The sequence below is a fragment of the Lagopus leucura genome, unplaced genomic scaffold (genome assembly GCF_019238085.1).
Source record: "Lagopus leucura isolate 7727_CA_CO unplaced genomic scaffold, USGS_WTPT01 Super-Scaffold_100001, whole genome shotgun sequence".
Lineage (NCBI taxonomy): Eukaryota > Metazoa > Chordata > Aves > Galliformes > Phasianidae > Lagopus > Lagopus leucura.
Genome location: NW_024962262.1, coordinates 15,258,577 through 15,283,532, shown reverse-complemented (window position 1 = coordinate 15,283,532; position 24,956 = coordinate 15,258,577). Strand labels below are relative to the sequence as shown.

The 24,956-nt window shown below is 41.3% G+C and overlaps 1 protein-coding gene across 1 annotated transcript; it reads right to left on the bottom strand.

Annotated features, from left to right (window-relative positions):
- Positions 1-1,235: 1,235 nt before the first annotated feature.
- On the bottom strand, positions 1,236-24,795 carry SUGT1 (SGT1 homolog, MIS12 kinetochore complex assembly cochaperone). The gene is made up of 13 exons (XM_042867134.1): positions 24,700-24,795; positions 24,579-24,624; positions 21,435-21,525; positions 20,678-20,747; positions 20,237-20,307; positions 17,045-17,098; positions 15,767-15,783; positions 14,897-14,931; positions 14,209-14,305; positions 13,100-13,207; positions 3,365-3,455; positions 2,639-2,820; positions 1,236-1,772 (listed from the first exon to the last, which is right to left on the bottom strand). Exons 1-13 carry the CDS (start codon positions 24,729-24,731, stop codon positions 1,671-1,673), a joined length of 996 nt encoding a protein of 331 aa, XP_042723068.1. The 5' UTR covers positions 24,732-24,795; the 3' UTR covers positions 1,236-1,670.
- Positions 24,796-24,956: the final 161 nt, after the last annotated feature.

Sequence of the window (24,956 nt, the reverse complement as noted above, 5' to 3'; positions counted from 1 at the left end):
AAATGCAGGCCTTGGAAAATATGAATCAACTCTGAAGCTAGAAGTAATTTAAAAAGAAATCTCTGTCCAGCCTGCACTACAGGATAAAATCTGAGCGCATCAAGAAACCGCAGTTACATCAAGATTGTAGTCAAAGTCTACTGCCACCAGTTAAAACGCTCTGAAGTTCATAGCAAAGGTATACACCCAAAAAACAAGCCCTCTTTGAAGATCTGTGCTTTTAAAATCCTGGCACTACCCCACAGGCATAGGAACAGTACTAGCTAAAGGAGGGGAAGAAAAAAGTACTGCACTTCTACAGTGCCACTGCTAAACCAAGACTCCTGGTTCTGAGGGAAAACAGAATACATCCTTTCTTACTGCCTCAGTTAGTTTTAGGTTAACTTTTACATCCATTTATTACTTGAACAGCCGTAGGCTTTACTCATTCTATTAAAACAACTGTCTCTCTCTCTATATATACACACACACATTATCAGGAATGCAAGGAAAAACAGCCATGAATTTAAACCAGCACCAATGATTAGAGCAAGGAATGAGGTGGCTTTCACGTGGCTGCCAATATTAGCAAGTGACATCTACTTCTGGAATACCAGAATATTCGTGTTCCTGAACTCCCAACAGTGGGATGTAGAACAAGCATCACTACTTCAGTTTTGTAACCCATATCCCCTGCTTTCAAAGAACCGCAGCGTGACTGAAGCTGAAAGAGGCTCTGGAGGTCACCCAGTCCTACCCCTGCTCAATCAGGGACACCTACATCCAGCTGTCCAGCAGGTTTTTGACCATCTCCAAATAAGCAGGCCATTGCAGACCTGCAGCCAGGAGGTAAAGACAGAGAAATACTTAAGTTTCTTAGCTCTCTTGTTTGGAAATGCCATTATTCAAACTCTGATAATCAATTAGGAGGAAACTGCACTGGTAGAAACAACTCATTACTGCACACTGATAGATGCATACACTCCTCTCTAAAACGTGAAGGATCCTGAGCATACAAATTTCCAGCTGACTTGTATCACATTGGACTGCAGTCCAATCTACTCACCCAGGTGGATTCACTATTCTTTAATTTTTATCTGCACCAAGAACAACAATTTTGTTCTTACAAAATTAGGAGTTTGGTCCCATACAAGCTATTTTTTTTTTTTTTAAGTACTGTATTTACTTTCTTAGCTATCTGCTTTTATTCCCATTCATCAAAAACCAGGAATACAAAAAAAAAGAAACTTCTTATATAAAGTTGTATTTACAGTTTTATTTAGCAGAGTTAAAGAGCAAACAATTTTAACATTGTTGTTGTATTTTTACCCAAAGTTGCCAAGATCTAATAAGTTATTGAACAGAAATATCAGGCGTAAGGCAACGATCCTCAACAGCCCATTAGAGATCATCCCATCCCCAAAGAGAAGAGCTGATAAAGGTGGTAGAAAATTTAGATTGCATTTGACTCAATTTCCAAAAATTTGACAGAGGTGATGAAAACAGGATTCCACTCTTGAACACATCTTTAACATCTGCAGATGAAGAAATCTGTAAAGCACGCCAATTGTAAAGACAATTCCTGTTTCCAAGGGAACATTTCAGTGCTTCGAATCCAAGAATGCTATGTTCATATACAGTGGCCAGTACATGACTATGGCAACACAGATGGTAAAAGATTAAAAACAGGATTAGTATTTCTTCCATTCCATATCATCAGGAGGATTTACTTCTACCTTCCTTTTACCAACATCTGACCAGTTGGTGCTCAGAACTGTGCCTCCAGACTCCATCTGCAACACGAGAAAACATTTGTTTAGTTTGCTACAGGAATTCTAGCAATACAGAAGTCACAGCAGATTTCAAACTCTGAAGAAACCTGAAGAGTTTAAACTTCATGTAGAAGCAATTTACACAGAAATTTTGCACATCTTTGTTGAATGAAGTCTGACAGTCATCAGTCCATAATCTTCAGCCTAAAAAGACTTGTTATCAGTATTGGACATAATGAGAAATTAATTAACAGGACGCTTTCAGAGGGTTGCTCACATTCAAAAGGGCTGACAATAGCAGGACTAGGGGAAATGGATCCAAGTTGAAGGAGGGAAGATTTAGGTTGGATGTTAGGGGGAAGTTCTTTACTAGGAGAGTGGTTAGGCCCTGGAACGGGCTGCCCAGGGAGGTTGTGGATGCCCCGTCCTTGGACGTGTTTAAGGCCAGGTTGGACGGGGTCCTGGGCAACCTGATCTGAATGTGCATGTTTGGTGGCCCTGCTAGGCAGGGGGGTTGGAACTACATGATCCTTGGGGTCCCTTCCAACCCGGGTGGTTCTGTGATTCTGTGATCACATTCTTGCAAACTGTACATACAAAGAACTAAGAGAAATTTGATTCTTTCATCCTGAGTAACAAGAAAAGCTCTCTAGGAACCAAAAACTATATTCCCTCTACTAACAGTAACTGAAACAAAGAAACCAACAACAAAGCACAATCTTCCATTGAAACCTGTTACATCAACATCTCCCACTGAACCAGAGCCATTTATTGCAGGCTCGGGGTCTTGCTGAATAGAAGCCTTTTCTGATGCATGCAAAGCTCAGTACAACGTGACACTGTGCAAAACACACATGTTTCCTTAGAGAAAAAGGGTGAAGACTTACAAATGATTTGTTCATGGCACGTTTCACTTCATCGGTACCATCTGAATAAATCTGCTGGAAAAGTTTATTTAAAGCAGCATCTCCTTCTAGCTTCTCATTCTTTTCTTCTTCTTTGATTTCGACTACCAGTTTGTCCCAGTTCCTCGTGTAGTGAGAGGATGATGGGTATAAGTGCTGGGTGTCTGAAAAATGGAAGCGTTAGTTAACCAAGCATTTTCTACAGACTTTTAAAGCTGCAGTTTGCAGAACAGACGTGTGTGCATCAAGTGAGTCTGACATAATCAAAGTTGAATGTGATTCATTCCAAGTTGGGGTATTAATCAGTTTTGAAACACTGCACAAGGGTTACTTTTCTAGAGAGGCAGAATACTTTGGTAAATAATGCTAATTATTTAAGTAATAATATAAGCACAACAGCACAAAGAACTTCAAAACAGTGACAGGAATAAACATCCAAACAGATAAAAGCCTAGAGGAATTAAGGACAAGCATACATCCTCAACAATTCATCAGATTAACAGAAGTTATGACTAAATTTCATAAATCAATTTTAGTAATGCCCTGCAGACTATTTCTGTCATTTTCTTCCAGTAAAAACAAGACTGTGAGGCTTTTCATTGTAAATACGGGACAAATTTTACTGAAAACTTTTAACACACCAGTTGTTAATATCTGAAAATAACTTCACAAAAATAAAACTCTTAATGCTAAATGAAGATAACAAACCTGGTATAAACTGCTTTAACTTCAGAGAATCTCCCTGTCCCTCCAGTTTTTCCCATCTTATAGCTTCTGGTTTCTTCATTTTTATTTCAACCTACATAACATGAAATGAAGAAGAAAATTCATCCAGATGACAAACAGATCAGACAGATAATTCCAAATTAGTTGGATTTTGTAACAGTAAGAAAATAATTACATTTGGTTTAGAAACAATGCCTACTGCAAAGCCTGCATTGTGAAAAAAGATAGGCTTACCTTACCAGATGAAGTTGTGGGACTTAAATCCTTGTCAGCTAAGCTCTGATACAAGAGCTAAGCAGTCACATCAGAATTTCACCCTTTTTTTTTTTTAGCATTACTTTCTGATGCTTACAATTTGCTCAATTCTTTCTCTGAATTATGGCACCCCAGAAGTAATGATAGATCACAACATCTCTACACTGCCAGGCACCAAAGTACATTTCAGTATCTGTTTATTACCGGTCAGCTTTAGTAATTAAGTAGAACTTTTGAATGACTGCAAAATCCAAGTGCTAGGCTTAATTTTCACCCTCCAAAAAAAAAGTATATATACCGTATTTGTTGTATACTATACAAACCAGAGAAACACCCAGGAACTATGCTGATCCTTCCAGTAGAGAAATGCAGAAGCTGTATTCATTTGGTTCAATGAACACACTGCTGCAAGAGAAAATTGACTAGTATTCATTGACAGAACCAGTAATTAAAAGTGGATGTGGTTGTAATTATCACAGAAGAAACACAATTTAGTGAAGCATGCCATGCCTCTATTCACAACTATGCACAACCCCTTTAGACGACCACATGGAAACAGTTCTTCCACAATTATCCTTAACCTTCAGTCATAGGATAACAGCTGCAAAACAAACTCTGCAAAGGAAGGACTCTGCAGTGTCACTTTTAGGTGGCAAACTCACTTCAGACAACATCAAAGTTCCTACGTCGTTATCAATTGACTTAAATCTGCGTCTGCTAAACCTCAGCAGCTCCTTATTTCTGCACAGCTTAGCATAAGAGAACTCTTAGCTCTTCCTAAAGCCACTGTAACCTGGAGATCCCTGCAGACCCAAGAACAAAGGCAGCTCTGTAACAGCTAACCCGAAGGATCCCAGCGGCACAGCAGCACGTTCATCTGAAATGTGAACTGCACTTCATCCATTCCTCAAATCAGTCACTGATAAGCCGCAGCCCAGGACGCCTTATAAAAATAAAGAGCTATTTTCATTTCCAAACTGTCATATTTGCAATCATGCTGCATTTTTCATTGCTGTTGCTCCATTTTTTTTTTTTCTTTGGGAAACTACCAATTCCTCGTCAAGTTTAAGTACGCATTTCCTACCACTACCTTGCACTGGGAACAACAAGAAGACACAAAGCATAGGATGAACGCCCTTCAAAATAGGATGGAGTTCCAGTTGTGGTGGTTTTTTTGTTTTGCTTTTATAAAAGTCCAACAACAACCACACAGAGCTGAATTCCTCACTCCTCCTGTCTGAATTTCAAGTGTTTTCAGTGACGTTTCCACAGAACTGAAATAAACCAACAAATAAACATATTGTATTACTATTTGATCAACCTGCCATTCAAGGCCAGGCTGGATGTGGCTCTGGGCAACCTGGTCTGCTGGTTGGCAACCCTGCACGCAGCAGGGGGATTGAAACCAGATGATCATTGTGGTCCTTTTCAACCCAGGCCATTCCATGATTCTATACCTGAAGAAATCCCACATTCCAGTGCGTCATACTGCAATCTGTATGAACACAGACTCCTGTTGTAACTGTGCAGAAGCAGCACTCAGGCTGTGCCAATGATTACTCTTCATTAAAAGGAGTCAGCAAAGCTTCCTTCACTGGACTCTTCTAAAACCACTTTGGAAATTACAACTGTGAAGCTCATCTCTGATACTCACAAATTTAATTCTCTGCAATTAACACAAGGAAGCTAAAATATTTTTATGGATCTACATGTAAGATTAGTAGCTCCACACCGGAACTAGCAGCTTGTTTGGTTGTTTTTTTTTATTGGATTTGGATCTTACGAATCCAACATTTAAGCTAATTAGCCACTTACAAAGGCACTAATTGGTTAGCAGTGAGACACTAAGTCTTAATTTAAAACCACCTGTCTATCCTCCACTTCCTACACAACTCTTCTCAAGTTGCACAAGCCATTATCAACTCAGCTGCATATTTATGCTGAGGAGGCCTTAACAACAAGATTTTTATATTCTGACTACCAGCACATCTCCACTGAACAGCCTGTGATGACAAGAACAAAACCCAGCACATTTTCAGTACTGAACCTGCTCAAACCTATGCCACTTCCACTTTCCTTCTGTCTGCTTCCTCTTTTGCTATCTCATCTTATCCTTATGCTTCAGGGTTTCATCAACATATTTCAATATTTCAAACACAGGCTACATCATCTGTACCAAGAACGATTTCTAATGCAGCAAAATACTGAACATGGACCTCTAAATACAGACTTTGCAGAGCACAGCCCTCCTCAAAGATCCCTTTGGCTGCTCAGAGGACTCTGCCCACACATTTAAGAAAAAATCTTTATACTTCTGCTGTTCCAATAATCCCCCTCTCCTTTTTTAATCTGCTCCTTGGTACACTTTCCTCTCTGAAAGCGGCCCTGAGTCAGTACTATATGGCAAACATCCCCAAGGAAGAGAAATGCTACAAACTAATTCCCAGTGTAAGATACAGATTCCTTAAATCTAAACCATTTCAACACTGCCAAACTAAGTATATTGAGCTGAAAGACTGAGACAGAAGACTTTTATGACCTAAGCCTTTTCTTGTCTACTCCATCTACTTCCATTCAACTCACCCATTAGGGGAAGTGGCAGGCAGGAGCAAAACTAGGGATCATTAGCCGTATGCCATTATACAACCAGGTCTTTCAAAAATAAAGCTATAAAATCCTGCTTGTGAAGATGCCTATTTCTGCTTTACTTGATCTAAGGAGAAACAACTTTGTGAGTCCCAATTATGTGCACAAATGGCAACAAATGCATTTTCATGAACGTCTGCAAGCAGATACTGATAGCTTTCACACAGACAAGTAACATCATTTGTGTCACACCTACCACATAGGTACTGTTAGCTTTTTTTGCTCCCTTGAAAAAGATTCAGCACCCAGGCAAGAGAAATACATCTCACTGTTTTGCCAGCTCCTTTGATTTAACATTTATATTTCATTAAACATATGCCTGTGCGCCTCATGCCAGCTTTAGAATAAGACAGGAAAAATTCACCATAAATTAAATGCTTTGCATGCCAGTTTAAGAAGCTGGCTCTGGTTGTTAATCACTTAATCAAATGCTGCTTTAAAATCCTGTAACTAAATAGAATGTAAAAAAAGGTTCAAAACCTTTAGGTGCACGAAGCTTAAGTTACACACAGGTCCTGGTTATGCTACAAATTCAAGCTCACTATACATTTATGATACAATGCACAGCTACACTGAGCCCACATCCTGTTTTCATAGGTAATCCTTACTGAAAGTCAGTCAATGAATGCAACAGAAGCAAAGAAGCTCCAAAGGTGCATTGGTCAGAAATACAAAGCAAAGGACAATGCAAAAAGAATGCTGCCTTACACCCCTCTGCAGCCACCCACCCTCCCTCTTATAACCACAGAGCTCTGAAAGAAGTCTGGCCCCGTCTTCTTTATGCTGTCCTTCAAGGCAGGAAGATTTCCTCCCCTCAGCTTTTCTGCTTCAGGTTGAACAGCCTCTCCTTGTAGCTCATGGCTTGCAGCCACTGACCACCCTGATAGCTCTACTACAACAGCGCCCTTCTTCACCAGTTCAGATGACATACGTAAAAATGACCAAAATTCTTTTAAAAAGAAAATTCTGGTACGTGCTGACAAGTTGTGAGAGATTTGTTCTAACTTTTAAAGCATCTTCTATTCTACAATTCATGCTAAGGGAAAGTTTGCTTGGAAAATTTGTGTCGAGCTCTGATCAGACGGATGAAGGAAATCAAACCTGGCAGAGCTAGAGCAACAGCTCAGACATTGATTTTAAAATGTATGAAAAATATCTTTTTAAATTCTGATGTTTTCTATATTTAACACACGAAAATAAGAAATCAGGCTTTCCAATCAACTCCCTAGTTATTGGAGCTAGTTATTCCAATCAACTCCTTAGTTATTAACTCCTGATGTTTATTACTGAACTACTGATTGTTTTGCTCTAGCTGTGAGTTTTAAATCATATCACAGAATCATAGAACGGCCTGGGTTGAAAAGGACCACAATGCTCATCTAGTTCCAACCCCCTGCTATGTGCAGGGTCGCCAACCAGCAGACCAGGCTGCCCAGAGCCACATCCAGCTTGGCCTTGAATGCCTGCAGGGATGGGGCATCCACAGCCTCCTTGATGCACTGGAACAGGTTGCCCACCACCCTCTGTGTGAAAAACTTCCTCCTAATATCTAACCTAAACCTCCTCTGTCCTAGTTTAAAACCATTCCCCCTTGTCTTATCACTATCCACCCTCGTAAACAGCCGTTCCCTTTCCTGTTTATACGCTCCCTTCAAGTATTGCAGAAAGCCACAACAAGGTCTCCCCAGAGCCTCTTGTTTCCAGACTAAATAATCCCAGTTCCCTCAACCTTTCCTCACAGGAGAGGTGCTCCAGCCCTCTGATCATCTCAGTGCCCTCCTCTGGACCTGCTCCAAGAGCTCCATGTCCTTCCTGTACTGGGGCCCCAGGCCTGGATGCAGTACTTCAGGTGGGGCCTCACAAGAGCTGAGTAGAGGGGAACAACCACCTCCCTCTCCCTGCTGGCCACCCCTCTTCTAATGCAGCCCAGAACATCTGTAGCCCAAAGCTCTTTGCCACGTCCATGTACATAACCATTCATATGCCTGTTGGTCTTATACCCACCTTTTCTCAAGACAAGAGGAAAATTTCTTACATAAACTTTCTCTTTATACACTTACATAAAGCATGGACATTGACTTACATGCTTGTTTAAAATATATTCCTCAACATGAAGAAGTTTAGATCTGCCCCACACCCATATGCATTCACAAGGATGTTTCATCTCTGCCCTTTCCTCTACACTTCACACAAGGCAGTGTCCTTTTTCAGTAAAGCTGCTCGGGGTATTTCAAGGTTTGCATTGCAAAATGCTGATTTGAGGAAAAGAAAAATTCCACTGATGCACAGAACCATATTCTTGGCATGAAGCAGCTGAGAGCATGCTCCTACCTCAGACCTCTCTATTAAGTCGCAAATGTCAACTGTGAAAAAATGCTGAGGGTTTCTAACCCCTCCTGTGCTTGCAGCAGATCTTTGATGCCTAATTAAAGGAAAGTTTGGGGGTCGAGAAACTGATTGTTACCACTTTTTCAAATGCTTCTAAACTGCTGCAGGCCGTTGTTTGCACAGAGTCCAAACCACTAAAAATTAAATGATACACAGAAGTTGTGCTGAGACTACTTGCAGATGCAAGACAAAGGTGAAGCACAGACAGCAACAGTTTCCTTCAGGAGCACAGGGACACATGCTAAAAGCACATATTTGTCCTCTTTTGCACTATTTGTGCATTTATACTTCCCTGTCATTTTGCTGGACAGAGATAAATCAGCTAGCTTCACTTTCAATATATTTAATCCATCATTTTCAGTTTTTATGTTGTTTTCCTTTTATGAAGGGAACATGAGGATAGCTGCACACGCTTATCAAGAGCAGAGTTGTTCCAGCCTTTACATTTTGGCTCCCTCTGCTGGAAATAAGTTAAAAAGCCAAGTAGCACCACCAGTGTACCTTTGTTAGATGCTGACTGCAGCATGCAGTTTTCAACACGGTACAGTTTACAGTTCTTGCCACCTCAGCCAACACCTGAACACGACTCAAGACAGTGACTAAAACAGACCTACCTACATGCTTTTTTTGCCAAGCAATGCTGAATTTTAAGCAGCACTGGGAGATCCACTTCCAGCTTCCCTAAGCTACCAAAACATGCAGGATGGCTTTACCGTTCACCAGTTTCATCGTTTCAAACTCTACCCATTACATTTATTAGTTCTAACAGGTTAAGTGAAACTCAAAGTTGGTAAGTCTACCCACTGCTAAACCTGACTCTGTATTCCTGTTTCCTCATTTAGCTGAAAAGAGCTGATTGTTCATTGCCCAGTGAAGACTTTCAATATCGTAGTGGCAACGTGGCTCACATTCAAAGCAGCGATACAAAATAAAGCACTGTGAACACATCCAGGTATTCTTCCTTTGAAGAGGAAGTTTTTCACACAGAGGGTGGTGATGCACTGGAACAGGTTGCCCTAGGAGGTTGTGGATGCCCCATCCCTTCAGGCATTCAAGGCCAGGCTGGATGTGGCTCTGGGCAGCCTGGTTTGCTGGTTGGTGACCCTGCATTTCAACCCCCACATAGCAGGGGGTTGAAACTAGATGATCATTGTTGTCCTTTTCAACCCAGGCCATTCTATGATTATCTGAAATTATTAAACTACAGGAAAACTGCTTCTATCCCATGAAAGCACAACTTCCTCAGAAGCTTCTACTCACTTGATTTAACCAGAATCTCACATGCTATGGTTACAGACAAATCAAAGAGTAAGACATTCGTGGAGCAATCCTGCAGTCACTGTCCTGCAGCAATCTAGACTGGGAGAGGCAGGAAGGAGCCACAATCTATTCCAAGTGCACAGGATTCTTCCTGATACAAAGTAGATCACAAAATTACTATGAGAAAGCTGTGGCAAGGTTAAGCTCATTGAAAAGCTGAAGCCATTGACCACTGTAAGTCATAAAACCATCTTAGCAGGATCCTGCCGGACTCAGGCTCCCAACAGTTGTGGGAGTGCAAAGAAGCCACTGCTGAAAGGGGCTGCAAACACAAGAATGATTTTTTTTCCAGCAGCATCTTAATCACTATCTACACTTACCCTTCTGGCTTCAGTATCCATCTCTCAGGCATGTTATCAGCAGCACTAAAAATAACCTCGTCCCTCTCTACTCATCAGCTAGCCTTCAAGCATGCAGCAAGATGAAGAGACTTCACTACGTCTGTAACTGTCATCAAGACATGACAGTCCTCCAAAATACAGCCTTCTAATGCCATTCCTCCTGAGATTCTTTTCAGTCACGTTTAGCTGTGATATGCATGTGCTAGCATACACTCTGGGGTACTCCTTCCACTCTTAGCCCAGTCTGGAGAATATTACCAGGTGGGATTTTGTTTCAGTTTGGTGACAATTTGGAATGGGAAAGAGAAGAGATAGGACAGGAACTCCCAGGGAAAGATGAAAGATTCTGATTTTCAGTGCAATGGAGAACACGCTTTTGAAGTGAGTTTCTCTTCATATTTCTTTACCATCTTGATTCATGCTGGAAAACCAGCTAGGAGTATGTGACCAGAACTTCTCCCAGGTGAAAACCAGAAGACCTGTTCCAGGAGCATTGCTAACTTGCTCCCATTGCTAATGAGGCCTCGGTCCATGAGATCAGACACGAGTCTGACTGAAGTAATCCCTTGTCTACAGCCAAGCTGCTTGGTTCAGTACACCATGCTACAAAGGAATCAATGTACATACAGCTGAGGTGGCTGCAACAGATCCCATTGCTCTGAGCTCACTTGGAAGAAGGAAGCATGTTTAAGAGTCTTTAAACATCCACCTAAATTGCTGATAACTTTTCATGATCAGCTATCTCTTTCATCCTGGCTGTTCAGATGTATGTGGAGTATTATCTCTAAATTCCACACACCCTGATGTCTCGCAGGCCAGTCTCCCAGCCTCTGCTATAACTCACACATCACTTCAAAATGGAAAATCACGACAGCTTCAGATAATACTAGTGATGCAGGAGGATTCAAGTATGTAAGATCTTGCAAATCAGCAGCCTTCATACATCTACACTGCAGGTTCGACATCTCCAGTTTATTAACAACTTTGAGGAATAATATTAACTAACAAAGAATCAGATGTAGTACAGTGTTTGCATTATTCAAAGTAATTGCTATGTATTTTCCATGCTGCCCACAAGAACAAAGTACATACACCAAACTGCTGCAACAAAATCTCCATTTCCAGTATTCAGACAAGCACTGATGCTGCATCGTTCTCTCAAAGCATTTGATGTTTGTTAAAGCAAAATATTTTAAGCCTTTAAAGAAGACCTGGCATGCTTAAACATCTTTAATGCAGATCTGCTTTGAACGTTTTTAATTCAGACTCCACCTGCTGGTCAGAACCAGAACTATCAGAGGCATCACTCGAGCCTGTATTCCTTCACTGTACTTTTCCCAATGCTATCCTTTGCCAGGAGAGGAAGTACATCTCAAAGTGTAGACTTCACCTGTTGGAACACCTCCTGCATTTGCTCTTATCCTATTCTGCCTTAAAAGTACTCACTCCAAATTACATAGGAACAGCAATACTGGGACATAAATGCAGAAAAATTCAGGCGCTGTTTGAACAACAAAAGCTTTTATACCACTTTGAGAATATGGTCTGAGCCAGACTTGAGACAATCAGAGATTATTCAGCTCCAGAACAACTAATCCAGGCTAGAGATGGCAGCACAGGAAGACAAAATCATATTTGCTCCCAAGAGTGCTGAAATGCATGCTTGACACTTCACAAAAGCAGTGGCAAATTTCAAGACACATGCAAAGTATAACAGAAACTAGATAGGAATACAAGGCACATAGAACCTCACAATTACTCATATGAACAGGGTCTGTGTCCATTCTACTTCAATTTATGTACATAATAATGAAATAATGGACTTTCTACATACTTTGAGCTCCCTGTTCATTTCTCTCAGCATAAGAACTCATGTGATTCAACCACACAGCCTGCTCAGCTTCCTTAGTGTGATGAGCAGAGAAACTAGGCCAGGATTTCCACAAAGCTTTCCTATCGCCTCGATGTTCCTGAGAGCATGCAAGGTTACTGCAGGTACCTTTTTCAGAAGGGAGCAGGTAAAACAGAACACGAGAAAGCCATGAAACTTTAAAAAGCTTTGTAGAGCCACTGCTGATACAGAAGGAATACATGGTTTTGATACTTTCGTGCTGCAGAGGTTCAGACTTGGCTCTGTGGACAATGTATATGTAATATACCAACAATACATGTTATACAAAATCTGCCAGCTTCTTATGTTACCTGTAGTACAGAGGAAAAATGCTCAGGTGAAAGCCTTCTCCCTCATCATGCAACTTCCAGGTGTCTAGCAAGCACTGCTGCCAGAAATAGCACTGAGTATATACAGGCTCATGAAAGGCCAAGAACAACTTAACACTATGTGTAAATCCTACCAGCAGGAGAGATCATGAAAGGGTCAAGAATGATTTCAACACTGCGATTCTCAAGCTCTGACATTTATTTCTTAGGCAGAAAAAGATGACAGTACTCTGTAACAAAATATGGATTCCTAAAAGTTTAGTAACAAGCAGTTCATACTCTCTAAATACCTGAATTGTACAGGTTAGGGCCACAGGCATCTTTTAACAGCAACTGTTAAAAGCATCCTCAACATAACTGATTTGCATTTCACTAAGTACCATCACATCACTATTTCTAACATTTACACGAGTTTAGAACACCTTCCACTGACCAAAAAGCACCCCTGAAAGAAAGGTAATCCTATAGGAAGAGCAAAATGTTCCAGCTGTTGCAATGAGCCATGACAAGGGATCAGGAACAGAAATAAGTTACATTAAGAGCTTACCTTTGTTGAAAGCACTTTAAATGTACTTTGCTCTGGCACTATAGAATGAAGAAGAACAAGCTTTAAGTTGTAGTCTTCACCTGATGGAAGCCTCACCGATGCATTCATCTGTCAACAGTTGAAAACACATCTCTGGTCACCTTTGAGAGCAGTTATCCATTTTGGAGTAAAGAATTGTCATTTGACATCAAGATGAAGTGATTAATGATCCTTTACTATGATACTTAAAACATAAGGCATCAAAATTTCAGACAACACCCCTACATTACTGCATTATTCAACAAGGTGTTTGAAAGTGCACTACAGAATTGAAATCTCCTATTCATTTGTTTTAGCCAGCAAGTACTTAAAAAAGCCTATTATCTTGTCAGCTTGATCTGCATTTTTTAGGGAAAGAATTATAGCAAACGAAGTATCAACATATTAACAATGGAACATGAAGCAATTTGCAACTTCCCTTCTAATTCATGCAAGCAATGTTAAAACTGTGTGAGCACTTGCCGTGCATTAAAGACTACAGCAGCAACCAAATACTTCTATGGTTCACCAAGCACCAACTTAGCTGGGAATAAGAACCTATCTCTTCAGTGCTTACCCGTAATTAAACACAAATGTCATCGTACTGAGTATGGCATTACAGAGATCACCACTCTTCCATGAAATGCATGCTTTGCTACAATGGACAGTTTCAGAAATACCAAAAAAAAGTGATCAAAATGAACCCACCAAGATGTTGCTTTTCTGTTATCATCCTAATATTATTTATTCACCACTACTCTCATGCATCTGGAATAGGAATGGACAGAGATACACTCAAACACATGAACTCCAGATCACTTCAACAGGCAAGCAGCTGAAAACCAGATGCTCCCTCTGCAGCACCTATGTCACACTGCAAGTTGTGTGCAAGTCCTAAGGACCTCACTGCAGCAAGAGCACCCAGTTCACTTGATTCTGCATACAGATAACTACAGTGTAACTACGTAAAAATGCCCAAGCTGAAGACAGCTTCTAGCATTTCTTCATGCTTTTCATAGAAATGAACACCATTTGGTAGAAACACATCTCGTGGAATCTAGGGATGCTTCTCAATAACCAACATAAATCACCTCTTTCTCTGAGAACTGCACTCTGACACCATCCTTCTGAGCATTCTTGATCATTACAGTCACAATTACTTGAGATTCTGTTTGGTACCAGTCATACCTTAAAAAGAAAAAAGAAAAAATGCCTCTAAGGAGATGTTTAAAAGCAAAAACAAGCTAAAAAAAACCACCCCTCAACTCCCCTGGAATACACAGTTCCCACAAAAGCTGGAATATTATACTGCATAGTTCAAGGCAGTGGGGAGAACAGTGTCCTTACACACAGCAGTCACAGGTTTGACATTTACTTAAAGAATAGAAAAATGGTTAATTGAGGAATTTATGAAAATTGGGTCACCTTAACCAATTCACATTATAGCTCTGCCTTCAATAAATTAAATAGCACTTTTTACTCCAGGATCTGAAAAGCATCTCAAAATCATTACCTACACTAGGCACCATGAGCAAGTCTTTGAATTAAGCTGATAATGAAAAATCAGAAACAGAAGCTAAAATGTCTACTCCATTCCACGCTCCCCCAGCAAGAACAAAGTCCATGACACTGTTTGAGAAACAGTTCACTTAGGAACTTCACAAAGTGGCAGTCTACAGAATTTTTGCAGTCATTATCTTGCATCTCCAATCCCCAAGCCAGCAAAGAACAGTTAAGACAATTATTTTGGTTCTCACAGCAAAGCTGAAGTCAACTTACTTGATCTTGGCTGACAGAGGCTGCTGTTGTGTATTCTAGACGAAGCATATTGCATTGGGAAGAAAGTTGCATCAGTGTAAAAGAACAGACATCAGTGCACCAGACATATACAAAAACAAAGATACAAAGCACTTCCATACTGATGGCTTTTCTTCTGTATGTGCATTAACTTATGAAAGGAAGATGAGATTCTTCCCTCTACGTTTGTGCCAGACTTTAAGAGTTACAATTTACAGACTGACAATGCACACACTCAGTGCAGCTCACAACACACAGGCCACACGTTTGATAGCTAACAACCAGATCAGCCTTAATTTCTTTCTTTCCTGGCTAAAAAGTACACCTGAAAGACACACAGCAGCTGTGTTGCTCATCTATGAGTCACAAAGGAAGCCTGAAATAGGTCTGAGAACGAATGGCACAGTTTTTAAACATAAAAACCCTTTAAATCATATGTCTTTATATACACCCACCTTATTTTCTGTACATTTTCTCCCTCTATCCTATTACTCAGGTATTAAAAAAAATGGCACAAAGACTATTTTTCTTTCAAAAAGTCAATTTTGACATTTCTTTTGAAGATTTCCAATTAAAAGGGGAAATATATATAAAAAAAAGCTGGAAACAAAGTCTGCAAAACCCACTTGTGAGCTACCAGAGAAAACATCCAGCAGTCATAAGTGAGTTAGCATTGACAAGATGAGCTGATTTTTTTATTAGGCCACAGACTGCAAGTTAAAACTTGAATGAGTGCACAATAATTTCCAGACTTGTATGTCATTCCTAAGTTTTCCAAGCTGTAAGAAGCCACTGAATTCTACAAGCACGTTTGAGACAAAATTCCAAACAACATTAAGGAAAACACCTTACCACTTCTGTCTGTGATCCTGCAGGAAAAAAAAAAGAAGCATGGTCAGAACAAAGTGAACCCACATGACTTTTACTTTACCTTTCTTCACTGACTCCAGTCGATCTGCATTTATGCCAGTCTCAATAGGACAGAAGTTAAAAACATACCAGCTCTACCTTTCATCTGCTGCCTTAAGGACCCTCTATTTTTAATTAGGTTTTCTTCCTGCTACCCACTTCAACAAACAACTTGTGCAAAGATACAACTGTAATACAAAACATGCTCCAATTAACAGGAGTAACAAGCTTTGCATTGCTTCCCTTTCCTTACAAGAAGAGGATATGGACCTTCATTTAATGAAATCAACACCATGGCAAAAAATAGAATGGAAATCACTTCCTGCAAGTCTGTGCTAGCTTGACCACCCCTTATATAGAACAAACTTCTCATCAAATCTGTATGTCATGCCAGGTAGCTACAGCTAGTGAGTGAGATGGAATCCTAGCAGACAAATTCACTGGCATGACCTTAAACACACTGTAACACTTGAATGTAAACAGCAGCTCAGTATTTCCTCTTCTAAATGTTTCTCTTAAAACACCCAGATCAAGCCTTTCCAAAGAAAAACTCCCTTTGTTTCCCTTGTAATGCACACTGCTAAAAAGATAAAAGTCTTTGGAAAATTGTTTCTCCTGCAATTGGTTTTTAGGCAACCTAACCTTTCTGCTGCCCCATTCTCCAGTAAGTAACAGAAAGAGAGGAGAAATCACAACAGGTGGAAGAAAAAAAAAAGAGGCAGCTCTTCTGCTACAGCCCATTAAAATCAGCAGGCAGTTAAGCACTGCAGGTAAGTTCACTGCCAGAGGTGTCAGTCTGTAGAAACACACAAAAGGAATCCGTGTGCACACTCACTGAATACCACCATAAGACAGCAGAGCAGCAATTAGTACCCAAAGGCACTCTCCACATGAAATCAAAGAGGAAAACCACCAGATTTTCATTGCTCTTTCCCACTTAAATTCTCAAGTCTTGAAGAAAATAATGTTGATGTTGGATTTAGAAAGCAAGGTGACACAGTTCAAATCAGTTGTCTGAACTTTAACTACATACTCCTCTAAGTCTAAAGAGTTCAGGATAAATAGTCAAGGGAAACAAGGCATAAGAAAACATGACTTCTTTTAAACATAAAAACTTTGGTTTCAGCACAAAGTAAACTGTAACCCCTTCAGAGAGAAATGAAACAAGCTTTAAATAACAGGGCACATCAAGTCCTGTCTCAAGTAAATGTGCTTTCTCACCGTTTAACGTTTCCTCACATCTTTTAATCCAAACTGTAAAGGTGTCATCTACATCTAGAAGAGATCAAACACATCAGCATTACAACTCTTCAAGTAATGCACGCATTGCATAAAGAACAGTTCCTTTCAACTCCAAGCAGGAATAAATTCATCCCAAATTCATACCAATTTATTACATCACAGTATTATTTCCAAGTACTTCCACATAAACTCATTCATTTCAGTTCATTTTTAAGTACTTTATACAGCTCCACTACTTAACTCTGATAAACTTAATTAATTTCAAATTAATTTCTAAGACACTAGGCTTTTTTTTTCCCCTCCCTCTCAACTGACCCATATACGATATTGCTTTCCAACTGAACTCCACGTGTCGGAGAGCAAGAAGTACTGATTTAAGCACTTCTCCCTTCTCTCAAAATTACTTTTCCCAAACAATCACACGCTGCCTTTCCAGAGAAATATCAAAAAAGGCCCTTCTGTTTTGTGGAGAGCCCACAGTTGGGTGTGAGTTTGCACAAACACCAGGCATTTTCTCCTGGTGGTTTCACACATACTTTACATGCACATCTACAGTTTCAGGGACGTTGGAAATAAGCAGGTGCCAATTTCACTGCACAAATCAGAAGCACAGCAGAGTTAAGATCATGAGGATTCAAGGAAGAAGCTCTCCAGAGAAATGAATTCATTGGAAAACAGCTAAAAAGGCAGCAGAGCGTGCATCATTTCAGCACAATTCCCAGAAAAACCCTTCACAGTCAGGAATGCAAAAAAAATCCAAAATAAATAGCTGCAGCATTACTGACCAAACACTAAGCACAGCTCAACTTCTATCTTTCTACAACAGCTGGAATCCACATTGAGGGACTTCACACAACCAACCTCCCTGCAGAGGGCTTAAAGAAAACCCACACGACGTTCCAGGAGAAATGCACACAAGATGAAATGTGGCTCCACTGCAGTTCTACAAAGGTATTCACCTCAACCCTTTCAGCATGCATACATTTTCAGGTGTGCCTTATACAACTGCCACCCACTGCAAAGGCAAACAGAGTCAAATGTGCACTTGGCAGCAACTGAAGAATGCTCTTTTTTAACTACAGCCTATGACAAGATTGCCACGCAATAAAAAGATCCAGTTATCTGCCCTGCTGTCCTGGATCTGCCTCTTTTCCTGCATTCCAACACACCATAAATTGAGGAAGAACTTCTTTTCTTCTCAGTAATTATTCACTCCAACAACTTAGCAACAACATTATGAATAACTTTCAGTTCAGAAAGCCTAACTTAGTCTTCACTTGCACACAAGAAGACGTTTTCTTTACAAAGTTGGCATGTTCCATCTTTACTAAATTAATCAGGTGGCCAGAGCAAAAAGGAAATTTCTCATGTGGATTTGTCCTAAACCCTCACCATGTGCTGAAGAGTTGCAGATCACATTGCTTTTTCAATATGAGGCACATCAGCAAACTCCACAACTCCCCATGCATCTAATCTCATGGCTGAGATCCTGCTTCCTAACTAAGAAAGAAAAATTCTACACATTCAGTAATACACCACATCCTATTAATCTGTTGCTGTAGGTGAACAGTGCAGCACTGACAGGCCCAGAGCAGCAATAAGCACAAGAAGTGAGCTTTAGTGTTCCTTAGCATTCCCAAGACGTAAAGCAGACCTTCCATCAGCAAGGAACAGAGGCATGTAATGGTGTACTTCTGCCCCCTTGTGTGTGGCAAAGAAACCAGCCTTGCCAGCACAGAATTCCCTGCTGCAGCAATTCTCTATCTGGCAGCAGCAGCTCACATCTTCTCTCTTTATCACCAGCTTAGTCACACGTGGCTAATTTTCCCATTGTGCTTTGCTCATTTTATGCTTGCTACATTTAACTAGAAGTTAACTGTTTTGCCAAAATGCTTATGTCCACAATTATTTTCACCTGGGACCCATCAAACGTTTCCACAGAACGTCAAAAGCCAATTCTGTTACTGGCATGAATTTGCCAGCAAGTTGAAGAACACAGAAGCTAAAAATCTGTGTTTTAAAGAAAGGCTCCAAGAATCCCCTCATCTCACAACAGGTCACAGAATTTTGTGATGCTGAAGACATTAGAAGCAAGCTTCAGAGGAGGAAGCAATCAGGAAACACTGGGAAGCTTCAGAAACATTTCAATCGGGCAAGCAGAGAAACAAAGACAAACAAACAGGCAGGCTTTATGTGTATTATGGATATGCTTTTTTCTTTAGTTTTCCACAAATGCATAAGAGTGGCAGGGGGTACAATCACTTGGCAGGAAGAACCATAATAGCTTATGCTCCCATCAAACTGCACTTTAAAATCAGAGGAGCAGATCACTTGTTTGGGAGAGGTAAGGTAATTACATCTTTGCTAAAGCTTTCAGTCTCAGCCATTGTTATGGATAATATAACTGAAGGATCCCAGATGATGACAATGCTTATCAGAGTAGTGCACTTTGCTCTGTGTAACCTTTCAAGATGCTTTTAAGATTTCCTTCTGCTGTTGAAAAAGGGAATGGAATGAGGTGAGTTTTACTTGATGTGGAGAATAGAAGGAAAGATAAAGGAATTATAATCATTTAGAAATTATTTTGCTATATGCTTCCTAGGGTTTTCTACCAAAGTTTTCCACGTTGAACTATTTCTTTCCTGCTTCTAGAAGGAAGTCATATACTTTAAGGATAAAGAGAGCTCACGCACGCTTCTGTCATGCAGTGAGAGCTGAAATCCATTCTGTCAGCCTGAATGCCCACTAAGCTGCAGGCTCTTCTGAAGGCCAGCCCATCAGTAGTTTAACCACTAAAAATACCAACTACACCTAACTCTGTTCAGAAACCTTCCTGTGACAATTAGTGCCACACCACTGCCATTATTTACCTGCAAGACTTCTGGGAAGCAGGGAAACACCCTCCTTTTGTAAGGCAAGAAAACTACACACTGCCAGCTAAGAATTCCACGTGCATTTTTAAGCAGTTTTACACTTCCATGTAGCAACTGCACAAGTGTCTCCAAAAGCCAGACCTGGTCCACATATCTCAAATCAGGCACCTAGTTCCTAAGCCTTAAGAAAAATAAAAAACAACAACAAATGTGGTCTCTACTTTCAGTTAAGATGTTAGAGAATTTCATTTCTTATTAGCGAAGGAGTGCTGTGCACACAAGAAATTTTAATACTTACTGTCCAACTTCTGTCCCTCTTTGAAAGACTCTAAAGCAGATGCATAGTTTTTGATATGGTATTCTCCTAACCTGACACAAAGAAAGAAAAAAGCCACAAGGAAACTGCAATTACTTTCTAATCTAATCCACATTCTGAAGATTACCATATCCCCAAGTGCTGGAATTTAAATCAACTATGAAATCTGTTTTTTAAACAGTTGGATGTTAACATAATCACCCCTCCCTCCAAAAAAAAAAAAAACAAAGGAACAAGAAACCACACCAAAAGATCTATTTTATCTTATAACCACAGCTTTATTACAAAGGAGTTACAAGCAGCATGGCATGGAATTTACTCATTCACAGTCTTGCAAGAAGTTTGCACAGAGCAATAATCCAAATGCTATCACTGTCCTAAAGATCACCAGAACACTGTCAGAGCACCAGAAACGATACATACCCTTTCCTAAGAAGTGCTACAGCATTACTGGGGTTGAGCTCTAGGGACTTCTTTGCATCTGCAACTGCATCTGTTGAAAGTCAGTTTACAGGTGAAGATTGTTATAACATGATGAAAAAGCAGTGAAATGCAAGTCTTTCAGTACACCTCAAAAAAAATAATCAGTACTACCTCAGCTTCCTTAGCCTGCACACAAATCAAACTGTCTGAATAACAGCCTGAGAAAGTCTTCAAGCAGCTCTAGAGCTCCACAAAAGATGAAGCAGTGACTTTCATTTAGTCAAATCCTTAGGTCTCAACTGTGAATCACCATCATTTATCTATTTACTTTGTTTGATTATTGACAGGAAATTTGGGCTAACTGTTGAGTTAGTTCAGTTAACCAAATAACACCTGGGTGGCAGATTATCACCTTCCTACCACAGCTGGATTCAGTGTCTACCAAAAAAAGCACATAAGGTTGGAAGAGCTTACAACACAAAGCTTAAAACCTGCCTAAGAAGTCTACTGAAAATAATGTTCCAAGATAGTACTGTGCTAAACTCAAACAGAAAACTGGGATTGCAGAGTATCAGATTCACTGCAAGTTTTGCAGATACAAAATAAAGATGAGGAAAACTTTCAAGCATGTCCTAACTGCAGAACCAGCAAACTAAGTTTTGTAATTAGCTTTGTTATTAGTGATGTGTCATCTTCTATAAAGAATGTGTCATAATACACTTGTAAGAGGACTGTCAGTGTTGCCTGAAGATGTTACCAGTGTAGTTCTGTAGAAGAATATGGGCATAAGCTCGTTGACAATAATATTCAGCATCATCTGGACTCTTTTCCAAAGCTCTTGTCAGTTCCTGTGAAGAAACACAGAAAAACATGAAATGGCACTTCGGAAATCCCCATGAAGATATATTACTGAGCTCCGTCAATAAGATGTCAGAAAAAATATCCTGGACCAGCCTGAGTGTTCACCTACTGATCAGTTTTCATCCATAAGGCTTAAACATCAGAGCTTGGGGTACAAGGAACCTGCCAGTTATACCCATTCCTTGCAGAGGAGGGATTATCAATGCCTTAAATAGGAATTCTAATGCACAGGTCATCCTGTACGTTCCCAAAACCTTCCTATAATTCTCAGCACATCTGAGAAAAAATGTCCCTTACTGTGTGTCATGCCTGGCTGTGTGTGTGACACCCTGGGCAATGTGCTCCAGGTGACCCTGCTTGAAGCAGAGCTTTGTTTAGACTAAATGATCCCTAAGTGGTCCCTTCCAACCTCAACCATTCTGTGATATGGTGATTTGTACACAACTCTGATGGGGAAGCACTGCAATACCAGGGATTTGAAATCAATATACGTTAGTCAATATGCCTGCGCAGGAATAACACGTTCAAAGCATTGTAATGTGATTAAATTGTATGTTATAAGATACTATTGAGAATGGGAGATTGTTCTGAAGCATGCTGAGCAAGAAAAGTACAAGGACAAAAGACTCAGGCAGCACAGGGCTCACAGGATACGCTGTTGCACAACGGGAAAACATGAAGTAGTTCCTTGCTAGGAAAATCACTGGGTATGCAGACTGAAATAGTTATACCATACTCTCTGAGAGAAGAGTTTATTATTTTTGCATAACAGAATGAAAGCACAATGACTCAACGCACACACACTTGGAAAGAATGTCTCCAGCTCTCCTACTAGCAGAAAGCAAAGCTCTTGTCTTCGCAAGAACAAAAGGCAGGTCTTCTGAATCTAATTCACTACGTCACCATTGTACAGTTACTATGTTTGCTAACTTCACTGAATTCATTATTCAGAATTTGGCAAGCATGAGGGTGGCTAAGATACAGACTTCAAGCCTGCATAAACGTTGATACAACACAGCTGCTAGAACTCAATCTCACCAAGCCAGAGAAAAAAGGAGGAGCAGCAGGGCTTGTTTTAATTCAGACTGGTACCCTGCTCTCTTTCATTTATACGCTTACACCATCTAGGAACTACATGGCCACGACAGCTTCTTCCAATGTACTTCCATCAGTGTCATGGAAAACGTACAAACCTCTGTGCAAGTACAGCACAAAAATCTAAAACCTCAGAGGTCTCTGAAGAAGCAGGAGGCAGAAACAGGCACAATAAAAAGCAACGCTAGATTTAACTGTACAGACAGGCCCCTAAGTTTAAGGATACATTCAAGAACAGACATCATTATGTAAATATTCATGGTATACAGATACTCTAGACAGGAGAAGTATGAGGAAACCCAACAGGATCACATAACACTACGAAGTGAAGTACAACTTCTGACCCTCAAAACCAAGCAGGAGTCTGACACTGAACACTACAGGTGCCTGACAAGCAGAACCCATTCTGTGACCAAACGTAACCTCCCATGATCTGCTCTGAAAACAGGAACACTGATCAAAACCAGCACTCAGTGCAGGAACAGATTCCTCAGAGGAAAAGCTGCAGAACTAGCCTTCACTCATGGAAAGCAAAGGCAAGCATTTTCAGCTGGGTGAACTTACACTGCTTGGCTTTTTTGTCAATCACCACATCTCGTTCAGCTACCGAGACACTTCTCCTCAAAACAAATCATACAGCACAGCGACTTGAGAAGTCAGCCAAAGGGCAGCTGACTGGCACTAAGAATTCCAGATGGTGGACATCAGCTGCAGTTACTTAGACAAGCTCAGGACCTGTCCTCCCAAAGACTCAAATAGACGCCACCAAGTTACCTTCACTCCAGGCCCTTACCGTGTGATCAAGTAAATCCACAAATATATGACTACAATAATGGTAAAAGCTGGTAAGAATTAAAAGTGTTCTCAGCCTCCTGTCTCACTCGTGCCTGAATTTAAGGGGATCACCATCCTTTTGACAGAGCACTTCACCAAAACAAAGACATGACAGCTTGTTTCAGCGGGCACTTCTGATTCTCTCATAAGCCACCACTACTTACACTGCAGAGCCACAGCAGAGTACTTCTTTAAGGTGACATAAAAAGCCATTAACAAGTTCATGGCTTTATCACAGAATCATAAAAGAGTCACAGAATGGCCTGGGTTGAAAAGGACCTCAAAGATCATCTAGTTTTGACCCCCTGCCACGTGCAGGATTGCCAACCACTAGACCAGGCTGCCCAGAGTCACGTAATTCACTGTTTAAACACAGATGATGACCTCCCAGTTGTATCAGACCCAGGAGCAGGAAGCCAAAGCATGCACATCAGGAATTAAAGGAATCACAAGCTGTGAGAACACCATGGGAATGCCATGCTGACTGGACATGTCCTGTCAAGCGTGCAGGCAGGACACAGCACCACTTACAGGGTGCCAAGACCCAGATTACGAACATTAACCACATGAGCTGAAAGACCAGTTGCCCAAGGAGGCTGTGGATGCCCCATCCCTGGAGGCATTCAAGGCCAGGCTGGATGTGGCTCTGGACAGCCTGGTCTGGTGGTTGGCGACCCTGCACGTAGCAGGGGGGGTTGAAACTAGATGATTACCATGGTCTTTTTCAACCCAGGACATTCTATGATTCCAAGAGCAAGCAAACCTGGTGCACCACGTACAACTCCAAGCTGGTAAGTCATCAGAACGCTACGCTGCATTATGGGACTCACCGGCAGAATAAAGGCTAACACACTGAATACCTTTCTCTGACAAGCTTGTTTATTTAACCGCAAGTGACAACTGCTTCATCCACAAGGCACACAGAGAGGGGTTTTTACTTCTGCTTTTCCTTAATCAGCACGAGTGCTGTGACGGAAGAGCCCCGTATCGAGTCAGGCCCAACACAAAGGGCAGCCCACTGTGAGGAGCGTGGCGATCCACCCCCTGCACACAGCGCTGCCCGTGAGGGCCCACAGTCCCTCCCACAGCCCTCCACCGTCCCGCTGCTCACCCGCGCCGCCGCCGTCGGATCTCGGTCGATATCCGCGTCCGAGAACCTGCCGAAGAAACACAACGCCGTGAGGCGGCGAAGCGGGGACGCGCGGGTAGGGAAGAAGGAACGCGGCGCTCACCGCGCTGCCGTTTCTGCGGCCGCCGCCGCCATACCGCCCGCCGTCCCCAAGAAACTTCTGGAGCCGCCGCGGCGCCCGCGCAGCACGCTCCAAGGCCGCAGCCGCGCGCGCGTGGCCTGACGGGATGCGCCGGGACCGAGCGGCCCCGCAGGCTCCTCCCGCCCTCCGCGTGACGGGCCGGGGCGGCCATCGCTAGAGAGGCAAGCGCCCTTCCCGCCCCTTCCATAGAGTTGGAGGACCGCCGGGATAGAGCGGCG